Source organism: Phoxinus phoxinus (genome assembly GCF_949152265.1).
Source record: "Phoxinus phoxinus genome assembly, chromosome: 12".
Classification (NCBI taxonomy): Eukaryota; Metazoa; Chordata; class Actinopteri; order Cypriniformes; family Leuciscidae; genus Phoxinus; species Phoxinus phoxinus.
In genome coordinates, this window is record NC_136887.1 from 15770641 (window position 1) to 15794397 (window position 23757).

Sequence of the window (23757 nt, forward strand, 5' to 3'; positions counted from 1 at the left end):
TACAAAATCCAAATATGTAGGGAGAGCGCGGTAATAGTTGTTCCAATGGAAAGTTGTCATAAGGGCTGTATTTAAAGTGTTTTAAGTGATGTAATTCTCACTGGCCACTTTATTAGGTACACCTTGCTAGTATTGGGTTGGACCTCTTTTGCGTTCAGAACTGCCTTAATTCTTCTTGGCGTAGATTCAACAAGGTCCTGGAAACATTCCTTAGAGATTGTGGTCCATGTTGGCATGATAGCATCATGCAGTTGCTGCAGATTTTTTTGGCCGCACATCCAAGATGTGAATCTCCCCGTGCCATCAAAAGTGCTCTATTGGATTGAGAGATTGAGATCTGGTGACTGTGGAGGCCATTGGAGTAGTGAACTCATTGGCATGTTCAAGAAACCAGTTGGAGATGATTTTAGCTTTGTGACATGGTGTGTTTTCCTGCTGGAAGCAGCCATCAGAAGATATATGATCATAAATGGATGAACATGGTCAACAACAATACTCTTTTAAACTGCATTTACTAAGAGGCCCAAAGCGTGCCAATACAATATCCCCTGCCTACACCATCAACAGCAGCTTGAATTGTTCATACAAGGCAGGATAAATCCATGCTTTCATGTTGTTTATGCCAAATTCTGACCCTCCCATCTGAATGTCACAGCAGAAATAGACTCATCAGACCAGGCAACAGTTTTTACAGTCTTCTATTGCCCAATTTTGGGGAGCCTGTTCAAATTGTAACCTCAGTTTCCTGTTCTCAGCTGACCAGTGTGGCACTGGTTTGTCTTCTGCTGCTGTAGCTCATCTGCTTCAAGCTTTGACATGTTGTGCGTTCAGAGATGCGTTATTTGAGTTACTGTTGCCTTTCTATCAGCAAAGATGGTTGTGCATGAATATCCCAGTAGATCAGAAATACTCAGACCAGCCCGTCTGGCACCAACCATGCCTCGTTCAAAGTCACTTAAATCACATTTGTTCCCCATTCTGATGCTCACTTTGAACTTTAGCTGATCATCTTGACCTGCCCTGCATCTCAATGTCCATACAGTACCATCCATCCTAAACAGTATGTGAGATTAAAATAAGTGTCCCAAAGCATAGAATGTTGAAAATAGTATGTCAGAAGTCCCCGGATGGTCTACTATTTCCTGTCGAAGTGTGGATCCGTGCTCACTCTAAAGGCTAATATTGCCCACGACCCATTGCGCTTTGGAGGACGAACTACAAACATGAGTAAAAAGTGTTAAACTACAAAACATGGCGGATATGCGCGACCGACGGTGAGAGGTTTAGTGACTAATCAAAGTTTAACCTGATAAAAAAAGATTTATTTCCTGTCATCCGTGTTATATTTCATCTGCAATAACAATGTGGACTTTTATAAAGATCTGTTTGACCATTAACTTTTAAATGCATTAATATGAGGAGAGTTCTCTATGAAAGACGACTGAATGCGACTGCAGATCAACTGCATTTCTCCGATATGGTAGGAAATTAAATGAAATGTGGAGGATTTTAACTGTGACAAGATGATTGACAGGCAGTTTACTGTGACAGGATGCGACAGAGCAACCGCTAAAGACGCGATAGTATGTCCCAAAGCTTGTGTACTCTTTTGCTACACACTCAAAAGTACCGTATCTACTTTTTCTTCACAAAAAGAGTACATACTTTTAGGACGTAGTATAAGTAGGCTCATGTCTACATGCCTTAGTGCATTGAGTTTCTCTCATGTGATTGTCTGATTACATATTTGCATTAATGAGCAGTTGAACAGGTGTACCTAATAAAGTGGCCGGTAAGTGTATTAACGTTGGATATTTTTGTATGTTGCTTTTTATATAGATTTTACTGTTTAAATTTAGCTAAAAAGCCCTCTTTAATGGCAGGCTCCAATGTGACAACTTACTACATATAGTGGGACATGGTCCATGCAATTAGGTTAAAATGCAAATAGTTTTCCTGGACAGTAACGCTGGAAATCAGTGTCTACTGAAATTGGCTTTCATAAGAAAATGTACCCTAAACATAACCGCCATTGGGGCATAAGCAGATTGTATGAAAACAAATTAATGCAATAGTGCAAATTCATATGAATTAGCCACCAATTTCCCAAAATGTAAAATAAATGGCATGAGATGTCAATTTATAACCTGAAACCCTAACCAACGGCTTGCAGTGTGCGTGTTCACTACTCACTACTCCTAATATGTGTGCACTAACTTGGATGCAATGGACAAATTCTGAGTATGCGTTACCATACTTGGCCTTTACATGTCACTTACACTAGATTGTGTTATTTCTGCAACATGAAATACAGGCTATCTAAGCCTGTAACATGTATCTAATACTTCAGGCTAATGTTAGCCATAACCAGTTTAGATTCTGTAAATCTTATCATTTCACATCCCCCTGCTTGTTTTTTGTTGCTCATTTTAATTAATAATTACATTTAAACAGTTATCTTACGGTGTAACACATTGTGAATGTAGCACCAATATTTACTGTTTACACGTATATCACTTTCATTACTTTCATTCTTCTGCAAAAGAAGGTTTTCTTTTGAAGAATGCTTTGCCCATTAAATGCAAGTCAGCGGGGTCTAAAACACCACTGGACCCCATTGATTTTCATTGTATGGACAAAGAACGCTGAGATGTTTGCAGAAGAAAGAAAGAAAGAAAGAAAGTCATGCAGGTTTGGAACAACATGCGAGTGAATAAATGATCAGAGAATTGTCATTTTTCTGTGAACTATCCCTTTAATAATACAAAAGAATGATAGTCTTTGTTTAAATGAGAGATTCTTCTTCAGCTGCCTTGAAAAACTGCCTTAGTTTGTTCAGAAATAGGACATTTCGCTCATTTCTTGTAATCAAACATTTTAAAGATTAAATGCCTTAAAGGGATATCTGGGAAGACTGGAAAATCCCAATTCACTAGAAAAATCATCTGACACACACCGATACAGCTTATTTAATGTTGCACGCGGTGTCCGCTCTCATTAATTCATGAGCAGTTGCAGAGTTTGTCTGTGTTGCATTACTCTTCATAAGTTTAATTGCTTCTGTATTTCTGATAATCTCCTTAGACTCATTTTGTACTGACATAAAACTGTTCCCGTATGATCTGATGTTTTATTTTCCTCTTTGTGCTTAGTTCTATCTGTTCAGCTTTCAGATCTTGGTGTACAGAAAAATGAAACCGGATTAAAGAGACTATTCAGTGCTTATTTGCCATTTTGCAGGCTCTCATGTTGTGGTTTGATTTCTAACCAGGCTTCAAAGGAACGCAGACCAGCTTACCAATACATAAATGCTTCGCAAATGATGTTTTCCTCTTTTTTACTAATTCCTCTTTTAGGCTCTATCATTCTTTACAATTTGATGTGCAAATTGAGAGGAAAATTGTGTGTTTTCTATTTCATAGAGTATCAGTTTTGATGTGACTTACTCTCAGAGACAATAGCTTAAAGGAAGTTATCTCCTCCACTTTCCACCTGAATGTCGAGCGATTGCTGAAGCGTGGATGTTAAGGTCATCAAGAAGCATTTGCATTGTCCGCTTATTCCTCTTATTGGTGGACAGTTTAGTTCTGGCTGTGTATTTCAGCTGGGGCTGATGTGCTCTTTTCAAAGGCTAATTGACCTATCATGATAGATCACGATGCTCTCTAATAGCTAATTAACATCTTAGGGCTTGTTTTGTTGTATTGAAGCATATATTTGAGGTGCAAATGACTTGCTTTATGTCTTTTCTTGTTTTTGAGTTTAAATTATTCATTTTTTTTATGCAAATGTAACGAGTGCTTTGACTTGGAAACGAAACGATGCCTAAACTGTCCATAAAAGGTAAACTTGTGAAAAAAATAAGCAATAGATCATTTTGCTTTTGCTTAATTTTAATAGTTTAAAAAAACTTTTATAATATCTCAATTATGTTAACATGGGGATGGGGATGGCTTTTTAATTATCTCATTACTTTAGTTTGAGTGGATGGTGCCAATTTGGCCATGTTCCCACTTTTAACATTATTTATTGTTATAATTTTTTGCCTTTTTCTTACTTAAATATTTCAAGAAACAACGTTTTAATTCGTAATCAATGTATATGTCCGTCTTGTAAGGCGTTTGTTATTACCCTGTAACTAACAGAAGCCAGTTCTTTAATTGCATCATTTGCAGTGGGAAAGCAACAACACAAACTAGTGCTAGAATAAATGGATCTTATGAATTCTGATGCTGTTAGTTTCTCTAAACTGGTAAACATTGTTCAATGTTTTTGAGACTCTTTTATGCTATTTATCTCATCAAAAATGCAGTAAAACACTAATATTGTGGTTTTCTGTTTTAATATATATTGGAAAATCGAATGTATTCCTGTGATGGCAAAGCTGAATTTTCAGCATCATTACTCATTACTAATCGGGAATCATTCTAATATGCTGATTTGCTGCTCAAGAAACCTTTCTTATAATGATCAAAGTTTAAACCGTTGTGCTGCCATGTGGAAACAATGATACATTTTGTTCAGGATTCTTTGAAGTTCAAAAGAACAGCATTTATTTGAAAATCTTTTGTAACATAAGTATCTTGCACTTTTGATCATCAATTCTGTCTTGCTGATTGATGTATTGATTTCCTTTTTTTTTTTATCTGACTCAAACTTTTGAATGTTTATGTATAGAGCTGGGCGATATCCTCCTGCTCCTGAGAGCGACCCTTTCTTTCACAAATGTCTGTAGAAGCAGTCTGCATGCCTAGGTGCTTGATTTTATACAACTGTGGCAATGGAAGTGGTTGAAACTCCTGAATTCAATGATTTGGAGGGGTGTCCATATATTTTTGGCAATATAGTGTATGTCCTGTATTGTCCAACAAACAGACCAAAGAAAAAAATACTTCCCTTTTCTCACATGGCGTGTTTTGAAAGATTAAAGCTGTCGATCATCTTGTTCCCTTCAGAAACTAATGAGAGTTTCTCAAGTGTTTTTATGTTGGGCACTGTGGGCATGGATCCTCTGAGCTGTAATTGGTGTGTCAGCAGGGACTACGTAGTTGTATCTCTCCAGATGAATGAGGAAATAGATCTTTACATCTTTCCACAGTCTTCCATTCCCCCAGCTGTATACTGTACTTATATGAACCACAAAGGCTGTGGAAATGCACACAGGAGATGAGCAAAAGGCAACACGTCACTGCTTAGAAGTCAATCCAGTTTAAAGCTATCAGCTTGAGAAGAGACCACAGCCATGATGTCTACACATCTCGAGTGAAGAAGACTGAAGGATACTTGATTCGACTGCTGTTATAAAACATGCAGTGGTTAAGTGGTGGTTCTTAAAATCACGAAACCTTTTAAAAACATCAGAAAGTCTGCAAAAAAATAAAGACATGTGCATCGTAAAGATAACATTATCGCTCATCCTTTAAAAGTCTCTAAGAAATGAGCTCCTGCTATATGTAGGCAACAAGAGTACGTCGAGAACGTTAGATTAATCTACCATTTGCCCTGAAAGGGTGTTAAAAATCCTCGTTTTGTCCTTTGGCTCATAATCACTGACCTAGTTGTATGAAGTGTTTTTCATATTGTTTGCTTTAAGATTAATGAGGTCTTATGAAAGTTGTTGTTGTCCTGTTCACCTGTTGTCCGCCTTGTGTTTTTGCTTTGAGGTTGAAGAAAGCAGAGCATTGTGTAGACATCAGATCATGCAACCAAGCTATTATGAAGGATACACAATGCTCCTATTATTCCCTTTTACGAAGTCTTGATTTGGTTTTTGGGATGTACTAGAATATGCTTTCATGCTTGATTAATAATCACATGTTCTATCTACATTATTACAGCACCTCTCTCCCTTATCTGGCACGACCGCGTCGTTGGTACCGGTTTAGATAAAGCTTCTCCTTCCAAAATACGAAATGTGCTGTGATTGGTTAGCTGGCAGGGATTGGCACCGATCAGCGCATGTTTGGGAAATGTCACGCCCCTCACCATAACCGCAAGTTTCATCTACTCGGATGTAAATATTAAGGATGGCGTCAATTTCAGACTAATTCAAGCCTGATTCAGACTTAATGTTAACAAAGAAGAGGATAGTCCAGAACGGATTTCATGCATGGACTTGGCAAGCACGTATTTCACAGAACGTTTCAGAGTGGTATGTTTTTTTATTATTTTTTATTAATTTTCTTATACATTTTAGATATGATGTTATACACAATAAATCATGCTATTGGTTTGGAAAACTATGATAATACAAACCTAGCCTGCATTGTGTTTCTGGATGCTGTTCTCTGTCAAATGTGCAGCACACAGATACATTTTAGGGTTATTATGTCAAGATACTAGTATCTAAAAATAAGTACTAGTACCTAATGAATAAGTACTAGTATCTAATATATATGTACTAGTCACAATTGGAATAGATACTAGTTAGAACTGAATAGTTGATATCTAAATGACAGATCCCATAGAAGTCAATGGCAAAAAAAATTTTTTTTACTAGTAACAAAAAAATAGTGACTAGTCACTATTTAAATAAGTACTAGTATCTAATGAATAAGTACTAGTATCTAATGAATAAGTACTAGTATCTAATGAATAAGTACTAGTATCTAATGAATAAGGCCGGTGACACACTGGATGCGTGGCGTGAGCGTGGCGTTTCTGTTGCGTGTCAGCTGCGTGGCGGCTGCGTCGCGTTTTCTCTGTCTTTACACACCAGAACCGTGCTTGACGCGGCGCTGGCGCACTGCTGCTGCTGTAGGTGACAGAGGGACAGAGTAGGTGACTATGGCGTTCCGATCGGTTCTTTAATATGACTTTGCAGCACGCACTCGTCTCAATGAACGTCTCACTCAACGTCTTAATTTTTTTTTTATTCTGCTATTTATTCCATTCATTTTAAGACGCAGACGTGGCGCAGACGTGACGCAGACGTCACGCTGACGTCACGTAAATCACGCGTAGCAGTGAAGTGTCAAGTCAGACGTTACACGTCATTCACGTGTGGCAGTGAAGTCATTTATTATAATTTTCTCTAACACGCACTGCACACGCTACTCAGCACTGCTCAGTGCAGTGCGCCAGCGATTGCGATCGGTTCTTTAATATGACTTTGCAACATGCACTCGTCTCACTTGCGTCTGCCTTATAACGTGACGTCTGCGTCTGTGATTTATTTATAGGATATTTATATATAGGATATTGTGTGTGTGTGTGTGTGTGTGTGCGTGTGTGTGCGTGTGTGTGTGTGTGTGTGTGTGTGTGTTCTTGTTTAACCCACATTTTGAGGGCCAAATGCCCCTACAAAGATAGAAATATGAAGAAACAAAATTGATATAGGCTATTTCATTTTTATAGCTTATTGTTGGGGTTGTTATTGTGTTTTTAATTTTTTTATAGTTTTAAAAGGCCTATAGGCTACAGCACTAAACTAGAAAACAGACAACTCGATCGCACAACCACTGTTTCTGTATATCCGAATAGAATTGAAAAATACTATTTTTATTTTTTATATAATCCGTTTATAAACCGTTCTCACGAATTCTCAAACTGTTCCCTCGGTTTAATGCCCACGGATTAATAACCCGTATTAAACATTTAAAATATTCACAAATTAATATGGATTTTTTTATTTTTTTTATTTTACTGGTTTTCTAATGCCACATTTATTTTCCCCGCAGTGCTGAATGAGAATAGCCATCTCTGGAACCATACAGAGAGGTGATTTATAGGTGGTTTATAGGCTAATGATACTAAATGTGTCTGAAAAAATAACGAGGCATTTGAATTGTTTTTTTATTAATAAACAAGTAGCCTAGGCCTATTTTGTAAATCAGTGTCGGCTGCAAACACATCTCCATCTCCGCTGTTAAGCAGATGCGCCTTTATAGAAATGCACCGTTCACGGATTACATAATCAGACAGTATTTGCTTTCGATTCGAATTTGTTCGTTTAATAGTGGACATTTCAAGCTTTATTTTGTTTCAGTTCATTTTTGAGACGCGCTCATGTTCACAGAGATCATGAAAGCGCGCCTGATTGTTTTATTTTCTGTATGACCATAATTTTTTTTTTTTTAAGTAGGCCTATTTTAAGTTGTTTACTTTCCACTGTTGATAGGAAAATACAAGTGTTCGCACCCGCGCCTCCGTGCCATGCAGTGCGCGCTCCACTCCGCACAAACCCTTGGATATGCGTCAAAATCTCGTGTTTGTTTGTGATAATCAAATAAAACCCTGTATTATTATTGTCTAACCTTTATTAAGACTGACATTTGACCAATTGCTTTGTTCCTTTTTTGGATAAAAGCGTCTTCTAAATATTGTTTGTTCTTTATCTATTTGTATTTTTTGTCATTCTTATAAATAACAACGAAATAACATCAGATAATCCTACAATAGGCTATAAGTGCAATAAAAAGTCGATAAAGTGCAATCCGTTATATCACCAGTCGTCAGGGACATAACAATTAATGTCCGTATAAACAATATGTGAGATGTAGTAAATAGTACAGCAATGCATTCCCAACTATTAAAGTTGTGTATAGAGAGAATTGTGGTGTGTTGTGGCGGGCTGGGTATAAATAGGAGGAATGCTCGTTCAACAGTCTCACTGCAACTGGGATAAAAGCTGTGGCCAATCTAGCTAAATATGTAGCCTTGGGCTGATAATATTAATTATAGGCTAATTATTATTATTATTAGTATAAGCAAAGACATTTAGGCTAAATAATAATAATGAACTGTGCTCGCATTTCTCCTGAGGTGCAGACCTATCTGTTTTTAAGTATAATTCTGATGATAACTGTCAGACCGCCTGTCAATCAAACTTCGGCGAAAATCTAAAACTAAATATTACAACTCTAAAATTAAACATTACAAATATTATATATGTTAGTTAAATCAGCCCAAATGTTTACAACTACGTTCTTTTGTATTGGTCAAGAGACTCCTAGTGGTGAATAGTAGGCTACATACATGCTTTTTTATGATTTATTCTTAAGTAGGCTATCTGTGGATATGTTGACAAGAAACAATGGCAAACACAAATTTTAACATGATCATTTGTGTAAATTAATATTTACTATTTGGAAAAAGCTATACATAAGCAAGGTAAAATCACTTAATTGCTAATAAAATACAATTGAAGATAAGTGGGGAAAAATAATAAAGAACGAATAAGTGTGTGGAATGTGCTGGAAACCAGCAGACGCAGACGAGACGAACGAGTGATGTGGCAAACGCAGACGAGACGTTCGGAAGACGCAGACGAGACGTTCGGCAGACGAACGAGTGATGTGGCAGACGCAGACGAGACGTTCTGCAGACGCAGACGTCACGTTCGGCAGACGCAGACGTCACGTTCATTGAGACGAGTGCGTGCTGCAAAGTCATATTAAAGAACCGATCGGAACGCCATAGGTGACAGAGTTTCTCCACCTCTTCAATTAACCTGCCGTCGTCTATCGTTGCAAACTCGAAGTGCCTACTTGAAAGTGTCAAGTCGCGTGATTTGGATCACCCTTGTTCACATATGGGGAGAGAGTTGTGGAAGGCTATACGTCATGTTAAGCATATAAAGCCTACTGATAAAGGACACCGTCAACAGTATTGACGGCAAAATAGACTATGTTTGACAGGTGCATTTGAAAATCGATAATTATTTTTTTGTTTTTTAAATTACATTTACATCTGAATTTATGTCAACCTATAGACTTTCAGACATCAAAATGTCATTAATTAATATGTATTTGTGTACAAAATGACATATAAACATATTTTCCTATTATATTTTGCATGGAAACGCTTCCAACACGCTTGCGTGTCGCGTGAAAAATAGGCGTCGGTTCTATTTCTAGCATGCACGCGTTTTCCGCGCGGCTCGAGCCGCGCCTGAGACCCGCGTGTCACGCAAGCAGTGTGCAAGCTCTAACCTGTTAACATGGGAGCCGAAATAAAAACGGACACGCCACGCAGCTGAGACGCTTACGCCACGCATCCAGTGTGTCACCGGCCTAAGTACTAGTATCTAATGAATAAGTACTAGTATCTTTAAAAAGGTACTAGTACCTAAAGAATAAGCACTAGTACCTAAAGAATAGGTACTAGTACCTAAAGAATAAGCACTAGTATCTAATGAATAGGCACTAGTACCTAAATAATAAGCACTAGTATCTAATGAATAGGCACTAGTACCTAAAGAATAAGCACTAGTATCTAATGAATAAGTACTAGTACTTAATGGAATAGATACTAGTATCTAAAAAATAAGTACTAGTAGTATGAAAATAGATACTAGTAGGCTTAAATGATTAAATGTTAAAACGGCTTGCCATAGTCAGTGAGCCTCCGTCTTGCCTTTAATCGTCGTATTTTACGCTCAAATATGCATTATGAACAAAGAACCGTCATTATTTCCAAGCAATAACGTTAGGTGTTTTTGTTAATCCTGAGGGCATTTAGTTGTGAATGAGGCGTCCCACACTTCTTGATCCACGCCTGACATTTCTCCCCTTGGCTTTTAGGTTTCGGGAAGGTAAAAAATTCCACCCCACCGTCCAAACTTTTAGGATACCGGGTATCAGATGTGCACAATTCATACGCACAACGCTTCGGCATGTTTCCCTCTCTCGAAAGCTTGCCAGACCTCCCGTGCCTAGTTACGGTTGCTAAGCCACGATTGGCCTGTGCCGGTTTTCGGGAGTGGCTTAGAGAAGGGTCAATTGTCTCCGTTTGGCCCAAATCTATCTTGGGAGACATTTTAATATCCAATTTTTAAAATATCCAAGAAATGTAAGACTTTCCTGCGGCAGCCAAGTGGGCCAGTGAAATGGACTATAAAAATAAGAGATGAATAATACAAAATGGAACGTGGACATGCATCACGATAGTGGTCTGACAGAACTCAAATTCCCTTCTTTTTGTTTATGCATGACAGCATGCATGCACATGCAACTTGTAAGATATGGCATTATCGTTCCCATCTAGTTCTTACATGCACCTGATATTCATGTGGCAGGCACACACAAGATACGCTGTATAAAAATGCATGCTCTGTTCATACTTTTCTGTTAAAACAACAGTGACACACATTTCCTGCTACTAGCACTCATTACTCATCTACGCATGTACATTACTCAGAACAAAAGCATCCTGTACAAATAATGATGCATAGTCTTTTAATGACAAATTCACAGCAAAAAAACAGCTCTTCAGAGTTAAAAATTCTTTCAGTTTTTTTTAGCAAGCTTCCTAATGCTGTTCAAAGGCATTTTACATTCAAACTACGGCGCTGGATTACGGTTGGAGCTTAACGTTCTGAGTTGTTTAATTCTGCAAGTGTCACAGTATTGTGTCTCTGCTTTGATTTATCGAGGTGAGAAAACTGTCCGTCTTTCATTTGTTCAAGACTGAAAATGTTCTCCGTTTGCTTTGCTCCCCGAAAGTTCATTTTAGAATTCATTTAAGAAAGTCGTAGGAATTTGGTGGGTGTGTGACGTGTAGAAACAAGAAATTAACGCTCAATCAACCCATTTGTACTTCTTATAAAGGCTCAATTCTCACAGTGGAGTGCCTGCTCGAAATCGACTTCACAGAAGAGCACATCAAAGCTAGCTCAGAAAAGATGAGAGTGGTATTACTAGGTTTCCAAGGGTGCAAGCGTGCCCGTGCGCGCTCTTAATGGAAAGTGGAATGGACAGTGCGTGAGCCCCCTCTGGTCCTGTACTTTTTCTGGGAATGCACCGCTGACAGCACGCTGACACATGAGCACCAGGGCATTCTGACTGTGCCGTGTTCCTCTACTTTACCTCTGGAGCTGCTGAAACTGACCTCCCGTAGCCCCCAGGGAGGCTCCAAACCTGCTTCCTTCAGTCCTGCTGAAACAAAAGGAGACACCTGAACCATGCGGCTCCAAAGGTCTCTGAAAATGCCATTCAGTAAAGAGTGAAGGTCTTTGAAGCTACTTATGTGACTCGCGTGATACCAGGCTCACCGTTCATGTGACGATCTGACCTTTAATCGTTTATAGAGACCTCCTCATCATTGCTTACATGTGACCTTTTACTGTATGTATTTATACTTTACATTATCCCTCACTTAACAGATGAAAAATGTTAAGTATAAATATATACAGTAAAAGGTCACATGCATTTATACTTAACATTTTTCATCTGTTAAGTGATGGATAATGTACAGTCAGATATGAAGCACAGCCACTTGCCAGATTTGGACTACACTGTTTTGATGAATTGATAGAAAAATAGATAAAAAAAATTGTTTTAAGGGCTGCACAATTTGGCTTTAAAATTATAATTATTATTATAATTAGAACTATATAAAATGATAAGATAAATATAAACTCCGAGAAGATGCGGAGATGGAGTTTGTGTGGAACAGCATTTAATGTGAACTGAGACACTGAAGACACTGGCGGATCTTTAGCCGCTCGCGTGTAAAAACACTGTGCTACGCTTCACTCTGAAACACACTGCGCATATCTTTATTTATTGAAAAAGCAGCCCCATATCACAATTTCAGTTTTTTTCGATGAATCATGCAGCCCTATGCCAAATGAATAATGCACATGAAATAATGTTTATTATTATGTGAGAAGAAAGACCATGGCGTGATGTGAAAGACATGAAACTGACGCCGCTATCGGACATCCATTGCCTCGGACATCGATCAATTCTACAGTGTAGATGTCGTTATGCAAACATGTTTTCCTGTGGTGTTCAGCGATTGTCCAATCAGCTTGCTATAGACCCTATGCCTGCTTGTGATATCCCACAATCCTGGGTGTGTGATTCATTGGTTGCTGGAAATATGATTTTTGACTTTTTTTATTATCTGCACTGCCAGATGATATAATGAATAAAGCAGTTATTGACCATTTGGCCGATGTGCAGGATGTGACTTTTATTTTGACAGCACGCATGACTTTTATTTGATCAGCGCTGAAATGCCACCCTGCTCAGTAAAATATTGCTGTTGGCCATCAAAAAAATCTATATTGATCGACCACAGCTTACTGCCAAGTCTCTAGATATGCCTTGGGGTTCCTCCTTTAAAGCAGGTCTACAGGAGTTTTGAGATTACTATGAGATTGCCAAGGTAAAAGGGTTCATGTCAGAGCCTTGACCTAGTAGTAGTTGGTGTTGCATGTGGTCCATCGTATTGAGCCTTGATGCTCATTCGAGTCCAGTTTCTCATCTCCTAATCCAATTACCCCCTCTTTTCCCCATATGTCCTCTTTCTGCTGACTTCATCATTGAAAATAGCGAAAGAAATATAAAGAAATCTTAATTGTTCAGTATTGAATTATCAGTGAAAGGAGCCCTAATGTTCCTCAGCTAAGTGATTTGAGTAATTTTAGCAATTGTGCTGTTAGGTAGCCGTTTACCATTTTTCCTCAAGATAAGTACCAGAAGATGTTTTTACATTGCAATTTAGAGAGGTTCCATAGAAACGTGTCCAAATGACATACACAAGCATCGATTTTAGTCCTCAGGAATGAAGACTGCTTAGTATATGATGCTCATTTTGACCATGATGATAAATACTCATAATTAGGAGTGTGTGCTTTCAGGGAATCTGACATTTTCTGACAATCTGATGGTACATTCAGGCATGTCCGTGTGTTTCTGGAGTATTGTTGTAACTGAGATTCGACTCATATTTCCATTTATATTTTTTATGTTTCAGCTTCAGTATCTCTCCTCATTCTGACCATAGGGATTTTCTTCTCTGCCATAAGAGAGACTGAAACAAGTCCCTTTAAAGGTTGTGTAGGTAAGAATTGTCTAAAGAACTTTTTTTCGAATTGGCTTAAACTGTCTTTATATACCAATACATAATTAAAATGTAAGTACTTTGAAAAAGAGAGTATAAAAATTGAGTGACTCTAGTGTATTTAATCTTTAAAAAACACAGCTCATTAATTCCTACCGGGACGAAACAAGTGATTGGCTTGCGCGACTGTCACTCTCCGTCGCCATGACTACCGCCGCTATTACTGGCTCTGCCGACGTGCGCGCACTCGCGCACCCGTTTTTAAGTGGGACTGAATGGAATTAATGAGCTGTGTTTATTGAAGATTAAATACACTATAGTCACTCAATTTTTATACTCTCTATTTCAGAGTACTTGCATTTTAATTATGTATTGGTATATAAAGACAGTTTAAACAAATTGGAATAAAAGTTTTTTTTAGACAATTCTGACCTACCCTACCTTTAAGTCATTTCACTCGGCGGCCATCTTGAAACGCATGCAAGTGCAGCTCCTATCTCTTTGAATGGGGAAACATCAAATTCTCCAAAACTGTTCGCCAAGCTTACGATAAAATTTTCATATTTAAATTCATATCTGTTTCTATAGGAACCGGAGCTTCTAACGGCAGCTGCAGTGACGATATGATTTTACCAATTGCCGATTGGCTCTTATTTAGAAGGCGGGACTTATTTTTCCATATTAAGCACTGCACTTTTCCCCATTTGAAACAATACGAGTGACGCGTCTTGTGTTATTCGAAAGTCTTTCCTGAAACACACTATTTTTCATGGCTAATACCACAGCTTTCATGATGCTAACTGTCCCTGACATTGTAATGAGGTGTTATGTTGAGTTTCCTCCTATATTTGAAGGCTCTTTTATTCCACATAACATATTCCTTGTGCCTTTCTGTCCCTCTGACAGTTTAATAGTTGCTCATTCTAAAATGCGGCTGAGAAATAAATAGCTTCTTCATGACTGATATGTCTGAGATGAACTTATTAATTTTACATAATGGCCACTGACAACAGGCCATCTTAATGGACTGAAAGGATCCATTGAGAACATCTCAATGGACTTGTTATTGACAATATACATGTATTTATTTCTCTATGAATTTTTACAAGAATGGCCAAAGGCCTTTTCCTCACACTAGAATGTTCTCTCTGTGCAGCCAGTCTGAGGCTCCTGAATAACGTAATAGACGAGCAGTTTCAGCTTTTGGTGCGTTATATGAATCCTAGCTCACTTTCCAAGGAGCACATGTTTAAACATTAGTCGAACTTCTGATGTGGTGCGCATGCAGTGAGTCATACGATCGCCAGCATCAAACTTTCATTAAAGCGATGCTGGCCTGTGTTGCGTCCAAAAGCTGCCTACCGTGTGTGTTGTCGTGCTTTGTGATCCTCTGAAGATATATATTTATAAATAGAGCTACAATTTTTTAGGGTATTTCTTTCCAGAATATCAGATGGATTCTTTTCAAGTGTTTTCAAGATACTTCCTTGACGCAAACATTCATTACTGCTCAAATACAGGCAACCCCATCTGTCTCCTGACAATGAACCCGTGATGAGCCTCTATTTATTTTTCAAACAGTCATTGTCTGACAGTCAGGAGTTGTTCAGAAGGGAATAATGGGTTATTTGTCGCAGTGTTTGCGCTCCCCTCTGTAGTTTTGTCACAATACGCCCCTAGAAATCATCACATGCCAAAGGGGGATTCACGTTGTGCGTGAATGTAAATTGGATTCTTATTAAATTCTCACTTGTGTGGTCCGATTACCCTGGAACTCTCAAAGCCTGAAATAATCAAATTAGCCTGGCCGTGCTCCCAACGTCAACCGACCAATTTTCTGGTCATCAGAGCCGGGAATATTTTGAAGTGATGTGTAGTAAAGGCGAGACACTTTATGTGGACTCCCTCGCTCTGACCCAGAGCTGACATTGCCATGCTCTGTTGTCTCTGAGTGCTGAAAAGTGCAGATATGCCCATATGTCTTGTGTGTTTACAGCTGTGAAATGTGTCCCTGAGGTCTGCTGCATTTGGTAATTAAGAGACTGAGGATATGTTATATATATATATATATATATATATATATATATATAGCCTCGGATATTGTTGCCTTGGGACTTGTTTTAGCTCATTCCTGGTCCCGTTGTTTGCATTGTAATTTGCAACAAAAGCCAAGGATCTCATAATGTCACCACCAAGCCTAATAATCACCAAACGGGCTTTTGGTTGTTTATTACCTCATCTAAATGTGGTCACGAGTATAAAGGGAACATTTGGATGGGTGGATACATCCAGAAGCATCCATACTTTCAATAATAATGTTTCAATGGAATCAATCCTGATTTTAACTACTGCCTCAATTACTGGAGTTATTTAGGCAAATCTACACTGTAAAAAAAAAAAAGTTGGTTTAACTTAAAGCAAGTTACCTTGTTGCCTTAATTTTGATTTCGTTGTAATAAAAAATTTGAGTTAATACAATGAAGACTGGTTTAATAAACAGAAACTCAAAATAGTATGTTATCTTCACAAATTAGTTATCTAAGTTGATTTGACAAAAGATAAAAAGTTGTGATAACAAATCATGAAAATATTTTCTTACAGTGTACATGAGATATTATATTTAATGTCTCATGTAGATTGGCCAAAATAACTATAAATATGTAGATTGGCCAAAATAACTATAAATATTAATAATTATCTATTCATTGATGTGATGATTGTTATAAATGTATTTGCATTAAAAGTTATTGGATGGACAGTAAAGACAGTCCTAAAAAATGTATCATGGTTTAAACGCATCAACATTGATAATATTCATAAATGTTTCTTGGGCATCAAATCCCCATATTAGAAGGATAATGTGACACTGAGGACTGGAGTAATGATGGTAAAAATGCAGCTTTACCATGAAATGGATAAATAACCATTTAAAACAAAGTAAAATAGCTGTGCGTTATTTTAAATTGTAATAATATAATAATAAAAATGAAATGCAGAATGAGAGCACAAGTGACTTAATGGAATTATCTGAATTTGTTTCAGTGATTCTGGTCTTGATTTATTTGGTGACAAATATTAACATTTATGAACAGATATTATCGAAATATAATTTACTTTATTTGAATAATAATGTGTAAATAGTATTATTAAACACTGAATTGCAGCTCAAATTATGCAAGGACATGAACCATTGCATTGTCAAGTTACACATAGGCATTCACATTTTCTTTCTAAAAGTCTAGTCTGCTTGTGGCATTTTACACCTGTAAATGTGCTTGATATGCACTGGATCTGATAATGAATTTCGTACTGTGCTGCGGAGGCTATAAAACTGTGCTCTGGGGTTAAATATGATTAATGGGAAATGATGTCCATTGCCAACAGCTCTTATATCCTCTGTTGCTCTACACCTTTTTTGCTAGACACGTTTTGAGTTTTTATGAAGCTCTGAAAGTGGGCTTCTCGTACTCGTCCATACATAAATCAATTTTCTTCAAAGCAATGTTGTCAAACTTGCTGTGCGTGCAAATCAAATGCTTGCTGTGCGAGAACTGCCTTTATGAAAATAGGTTTAATAAAGTGGCAGACCTCATTAATCTAGAAGCCCTTCAATGGACAAAGCATAGCCCTTTCCCTTTCCAAGAGGGGAAATGTGCTGACTCCAGTCGTGGTTTCATTGACATGTCAAGGTGAGCCCGAGGTGAGTTCTGCAACTCGCTCGGACCTGGGATGTGCCTGGCGTCCAATTAATGGCCGAGAGGGATGGGCCTGTCTGATTAAACACCATCTTTCAGTGGTATTTCTGTGGATGGTTCGATTTTAGGATGTGGATCCAATGATACAGGTCTGGGGACGTGGCCGGCTGAGTTTAGGGAAACCAGATGGCAGCCCTCCTCGATACAGAGCTGGCCTCGATCTCTGAAATTTGGAAAAGGACTTGAATTACAAAACACTGAGCCTTGAGGACGTGGCGGTAGAGCTCCAGCTGTTGTTTAAAATAGGTTCTGTGAAATCTTCCTTACTAAGGGTATTTGATTGTTAGATGTAGGGCACTGTGACATCTGCAAACTAAAATGGACAAGATGTCAGTGTGCTCACTAGAGAGGATCTCAAACCTCTTCAGATATATTTTCTTCATACTAATAAAGCAGAACGACTATAATAAATAACCAAAAAATCAGGTGTACGGGTGAAATCCACATTTCAGTAATTTAAGGTGAAACTAATATATTATATAGACTCATTACATGCAAAGTGAGATATGTCAAGCCTTTATTTGTTATAATTTTGATGATTATGGCTTACAGCTTATGAAAACCTTTTCACAATATTCTAATTTTGAATTTGGTGTTTTCATAAGCTGTAAGCCATTGGCTTGAACCCATAAAGGCTTGAAATATCTCACTGTGCATGTAATGTGTATATATAATATATTAGTTTCACCTTTTTAAGTTGAATTACTGAAATGAACTTTTGCACAATATTCAAATTTTTCAAGTTTCCCCTGTATGTGCGCATGTATTGCATTTTCAACGTGTTTGTAAACAAATTAATAGCATCAGGTCATTGACCCATACAATAATCTTTCTGCAAATTCATGTCCTCTAAATCATATTCCAGAACAATTGAGTAACGGGCCGAGAACGCCTGTACAATATAGTTTGTTAGAAGAGCCGAGCTTATAGGTCCATCAATTGATCCAGCACATGTCCTTAAAGTGAATTTACTTGGCGGCTTTTAAAGCCTTGTTCTGCTCTCGGTCCCAGAGGGGGATCTGTCACCTGTGCTTGCTTTGTAAGCTGCTTGGTGTGCGCTTCTCAAATCTTCAAAGTGACCTACATCTCAACCCATTTGGACTATTTGTCTTCTTTGGATTTTAATTTGGCCACAACACCTCTCAAACAAAGGCACGTCCTTCGAAAAGAACAACCTTTCAATGCTGATTTGCCGGATTCCCTGGTTGAAAGAATCGTATGTGTCAAATGAGAAGCCGACCATCCCTACAAAATAATAATAAGTGACAGGAAGTGCGCCGTGCGCTCGAATGTGTGTGTTCATGTGTGACAGACAGGAATTTGCAATGTGAGCATTTGAAGATTTAAAAGCTGTGGTGTATTCCCGCCGTGCATAGTGTGAAAAACACAGGAACATTGGGAGGGGAGGGACAGACTTCAGAGAGGTGGCTTGTTTGATTGAGAAGAAAGCCTTTCCATGCCCACTTCAATCCCCTTCACAACAGATCAAGATAACTCATTCCCAAAGCACCACACGGCATGGCCACTGTCCTCACCCTAACATCAAACACACTCATTGGAATTAAAGGTTTAGTTCACCCAAAAATGAAAATCCGGTCATCAATTACCACTTTCGATAATCTTTGGAACACAAATGACGATGAGATTTCTGTCCCTCCATTGAAAGTGTATTCACCCAAAAACCTGACGCTTCGAAGCGTTCCTAAAGAGATTGTAAAATAAATCTATATGAATCGAGCGGTTTAAACCAAGTCTTCGTCATACGAAGTGATCATGTCTATGCAGAACAGATTTAATTTAGGATTCTATTCACATGTTGATCAGTAAATGTACAAATAGTATTTAAATTTGGTCAAGGAAGCTCAAGAATTTTTGCTTGATGCACGAGAACCAATGGGGTTCATTCCCGTGTTACCCAGTACGTTTGAACTTCAAGAACCAATGAGGTTAATTCTCGTGTTACTCGGCACGTTTGAGCTTCTGCAAGAACCAATGAGGTTTGTTCTTGTTTGTTCAAGCAGTGCGGTTGAGCTTCTGTTTATGTTTGCTGATCAATGTTTATATGTGAATAAAAGCTTAACTTAAAATCTCTTCATTATATACAGTGAGCATGTCTATTCAGAAGACTTGGATTAAACTGCTCAATTCATATGGATTTCTTTTTACAGTCTCTTTATGAATGTTTTGGGTGACTATACCTTGAATGGAGGAACAGAAAACTCTCAAAAATATATTCAGTTGTGTTCCACAGATGATCGAAAGTCTGATAGGTTTGAAACAGCATGAGGGTGAGTAAATGATGACAGAATTTTCATTTTTGGGTGAAGTATCCCTTTTGGTTCAGCTTCTGGCTCTTTACGTTTTTCTCTCTCTCAGCTGGAAGTGGTGGCGCGGTTTAACATGATGTTTCTTTTGCTGTTTCACCACAGGTGTTCTCGCCATATTGATCCCGGAGCTCGACCTCGTCATCTCTCTGGTGGGCTCCGTGAGTAGCAGCGCTCTGGCCCTCATCATTCCTCCCCTGCTTCAGATCATCACCTTCCATAATGAAGACATGAAGCTCTGGGTGATGGTCAAGGACATCGGCATCAGCCTCATTGGCCTTGTGGGCTTTGTGGCGGGGACGTACATCTCCATCCAGGAGATTGTGGCACGGAACGGCAGCAGACACAACAGCACGCACCTTCAGCTCCTGTGAATGTTGACAGTGACAGATTAAATGGAGGCCGTACAGACCCACTGAATCATTTACTCACTACAGGCTCCTTTGATTTCTGCTGTATTCCGCTTGGGATTCTTCTTACTGAATGTCCGTAGATCATGGCTCGTGGATTTTTTTATGTGCTTTTGTCTTTCAGTTTTTTTGCTGCACTGAAGTCTCATCGTATCGAGTTTCCCAAGTTACATTGGTTTTAAAGTCACTGTTTTAAAATCTTTTGGGTCAAACATAGCCACATTTAAAGCTGAAAGTTATCAGAATAATCTCTGTATTGTTTATCTATGTTGTTTACAGTGTTTAAATGAATCGATTCTTTTTTGTCACATTCATTTTTGATTTATCTGATGGTTCACAAGTACTGTTTACTCATTCAGCCTTATAAACCGTCTTATTAAAAAAAAATATATATTCAACAGATGCCATCTATGTTTAATCTAGCAGAGAAATCTGTTGATAAAACATTTAAAAAAAATCCCCAACTGTTTTTCCTGATTGCAGTATTATTATTTAAAGAAAATAATCCAGGTATAATTTGTTCAAGAACTACATATGACCTGATCTCAATCAAGTTGTGCAATATATAATAGTTTTAAAACAAGCTCTAGACCTCAAGTTTAGGCAAATCAACAAAAGTGTTTTAACTGTAATGTTGAGTAACTTTAATCTTAAAACTTAACACCAGTACGGTTGTTAAATGATTATTACTGAGGTACTTGAATTGTTTTCCTGCTTGTTTGCTTCATATCAATCTGCTGTATATATGTGAACGGCAGTGCCAAAGTTGTTGTTTTTTGGGATAATTTACTGTATCATACACTTAGTTGCACTCATTTACAGCTGTTGTAATTGCATTTGTTGTTTAAATTTTGCCTTATTGTACATATACTGTAAGTATTTTGTCTATGCTCACCTTGTTGAAAATGAACATATTTTAAAACTTTAAACTTGGTGACATTATGTAAACATGATATTTAAAAAAAAAAGGGACAGACATCATATTACTAGTTCATTTGTATGTTGATTATCAACATGAGAGTTTCATGGTCCACGAGTTAAGTTAAATTGCTGGCTGGTATGTGCTCTGTGGTTGAATTAAAGAACGGATAGCTTGCCTTGATGTTTATAAGTGTACTGCCTCTTCTTTGGGTGTGACTTTTCTCTCTGTGTCTTTTGTTGTAGGACAGTGCATTCCAACCGAGAGTATGCATGCTCCAAGGGAACTTGGAAAGATTTTGTATTTTGAAATACTTCCTGTCTCAAGCCATCTTTTTACAGAGTAACTGTTGGCAGTTGTTTCTGGCTGTCAAATGTGGCTTTAGTCGGTTTAGACATTTTAGAAAGGGCAACACTTCAGGAGGGGCATTTATAAAGGTAATGCTTGGTTGCCGGTTTATAAAGACAGAAAGGGGATTGCATTTGTTGAAAGCTCAGATGAATTCAACAAATGCAGTCATCCCTCCAGTTCTCATTGGTGCCTGTCTGCGACGTACAGTATACCAGTATGGCAATGAGGCTTTTTGTGAGGAAGAAATAAAATGCAGATTTCATCACTGAATATCAGCATGGCTATGATTACCATACATGTAGGGTTTGTGTGAATTATAGCTTTGTTTATTCATTCATTGTATTTCCATTACCTTTCCTCTAATAGGACTTTTTGTGCAAACGAATGAGCTGAGAATGTTGATTTCTAATCCACGACTCTTTCATTAAAGTTGCATCATTGCAAAGACTTTGATTGGTCGGGATGATAAAGGCTGTCATCTGCAATACCGTGTCAGAGATTGCAGTAATAGTGTTTTGTACTTTGACAGATCAAAAGGAAATTGCTATGGTTCTAGGCTGTCATTATTTACGAGGGAAAAAAATAGTGTTGATTAAGACAAGTGTTGACCATGTTCTATTACGTAGTTATAGGCCTCAAATGTTTTTTTTACTTTTCTTCAGCTGCTCAACAACTCACAAATAACTCCCAGTGTCTAGCAGGATGTGAGGAAGGTCAAGTAATATGTGACTTGTGTCAAGAATGATTACAGAAATTTTTCCTGATCAATACAAGTCAAGCACTGTGGGTGTTGTCTGTGGCATGCTGTCGATTACAGCTTTGGAGGCGTATGTGAAAAGGCATTCCACTGAGTTTGGAAGTAAAAATGGGGGCTCATTCTGTTCAATTCTTCCATACAGTGGTGAGTATTATCAACTGATTTAGCTTCAAGACCCAGCTTTTACATTGAACATCAAGTGGAAACCCAACACAGAAATTGTTTATTGTGCAATTTCAAGGTTTCATGCTCTCGGCAGCCAGTAATTCACCACATAAAAACATATTGTGTTCGGCACAAACCATGTTTACACTTGCAGCAAGTGAACCTGTATTTAATATAGCCTGGGTCGTGTTCTCATTTGTCTTGTGTAGTTTTTCTTCCTGGTATTTGAGCACCATGATACAAGCGATCAACACTGGCATCTGGGTAATTTGGCTAGCTTCTGCCAAGAGAAATTAATTTTATGAGTTTTTACTAAAAAAATGGGAAGCGTGTCTTGACTCATGAGTAAGTTACATGACCTGCAGCTGCAAACAAGTTTAATAAGTAACGCTAATACATAAATAATAACGCTACACCAAATAATTAAATAATTTTTGTTGAAGACACACTTAATATAAAGTTGTGGCAGTGCACTGATATTGGCACAGTGATCAGATTTTATTAGGACGTATGACTATTAAACATTGTACTGAGAATGAATGCAGAGCTAAGATTCCAATGGCATGCATAGGAATGTCTACATATAAAAATATGATTGTTCAATAAATATTTGATCAGAAAAGTGTGCGGAGTGGGGATTTCAAATAACACAGCATTCTACTTATGATTTCCAAACACCTTAACAAGCAAAAACACACATATTTGTAGGATGCATGGAAATGATTTCCATTGCAACACTCAGGAAAACTTAATATTCCTTTTGCATTTTTTTGCCACATTCAAGTTCATGAATCTATTGTGAACTGATAAACTGCTATAACTTCCCGCTTGTAATCCATTTTCTTCGTTTTACCAGAAAACAGGCAATAATATGATTTTGTAATATGATATAATTTGAAATTTATAAGTTAATTTGTATTAATATATTTGTGTAAAATAATTTAGAATACATCAATAGTTAGGCATTTTTATTGCCAATCTGCAAACATTCTTTTTTTTTGTAATTGAGGTATGATATAATAATAAAGTAATTTCATGTAGCATAACCCTATTCCTTCAGCAACAATATGCTCTCAAATGTTATCTATCAAAATCTCAGATGTCCTACATCCTCTTTAATATACTTTAATTAATTCATAACATAGACATATTTTCTTATTTAAAAAATAATTACCAAGTCTCTCCAAATATGGGACTTCTGTCACCCTAATAAAATTGATATAATTAAGTTAATTAAACTGAGATTAAATGATGTACATTTAAGATTAATCATAAACTTAAATAT

The 23757-nt window shown here is 37.6% G+C and overlaps 1 protein-coding gene across 1 annotated transcript in view; it reads left to right on the forward strand.

Moving 5' to 3' along the window:
- slc36a1 (solute carrier family 36 member 1) overlaps nt 1–21387 on the forward strand; it is a 38373-nt gene extending 16986 nt beyond the window's left edge. Inside the window, exon 12 of the mRNA XM_079631327.1 lies at nt 19976–21387. Coding sequence (XP_079487453.1) covers nt 19976–20244 — 269 coding nt within the window. The 3' untranslated portion in view covers nt 20245–21387. The remainder of the gene's footprint in view (nt 1–19975) is intronic.
- The last annotated feature ends 2370 nt before the right edge of the window (nt 21388–23757 follow it).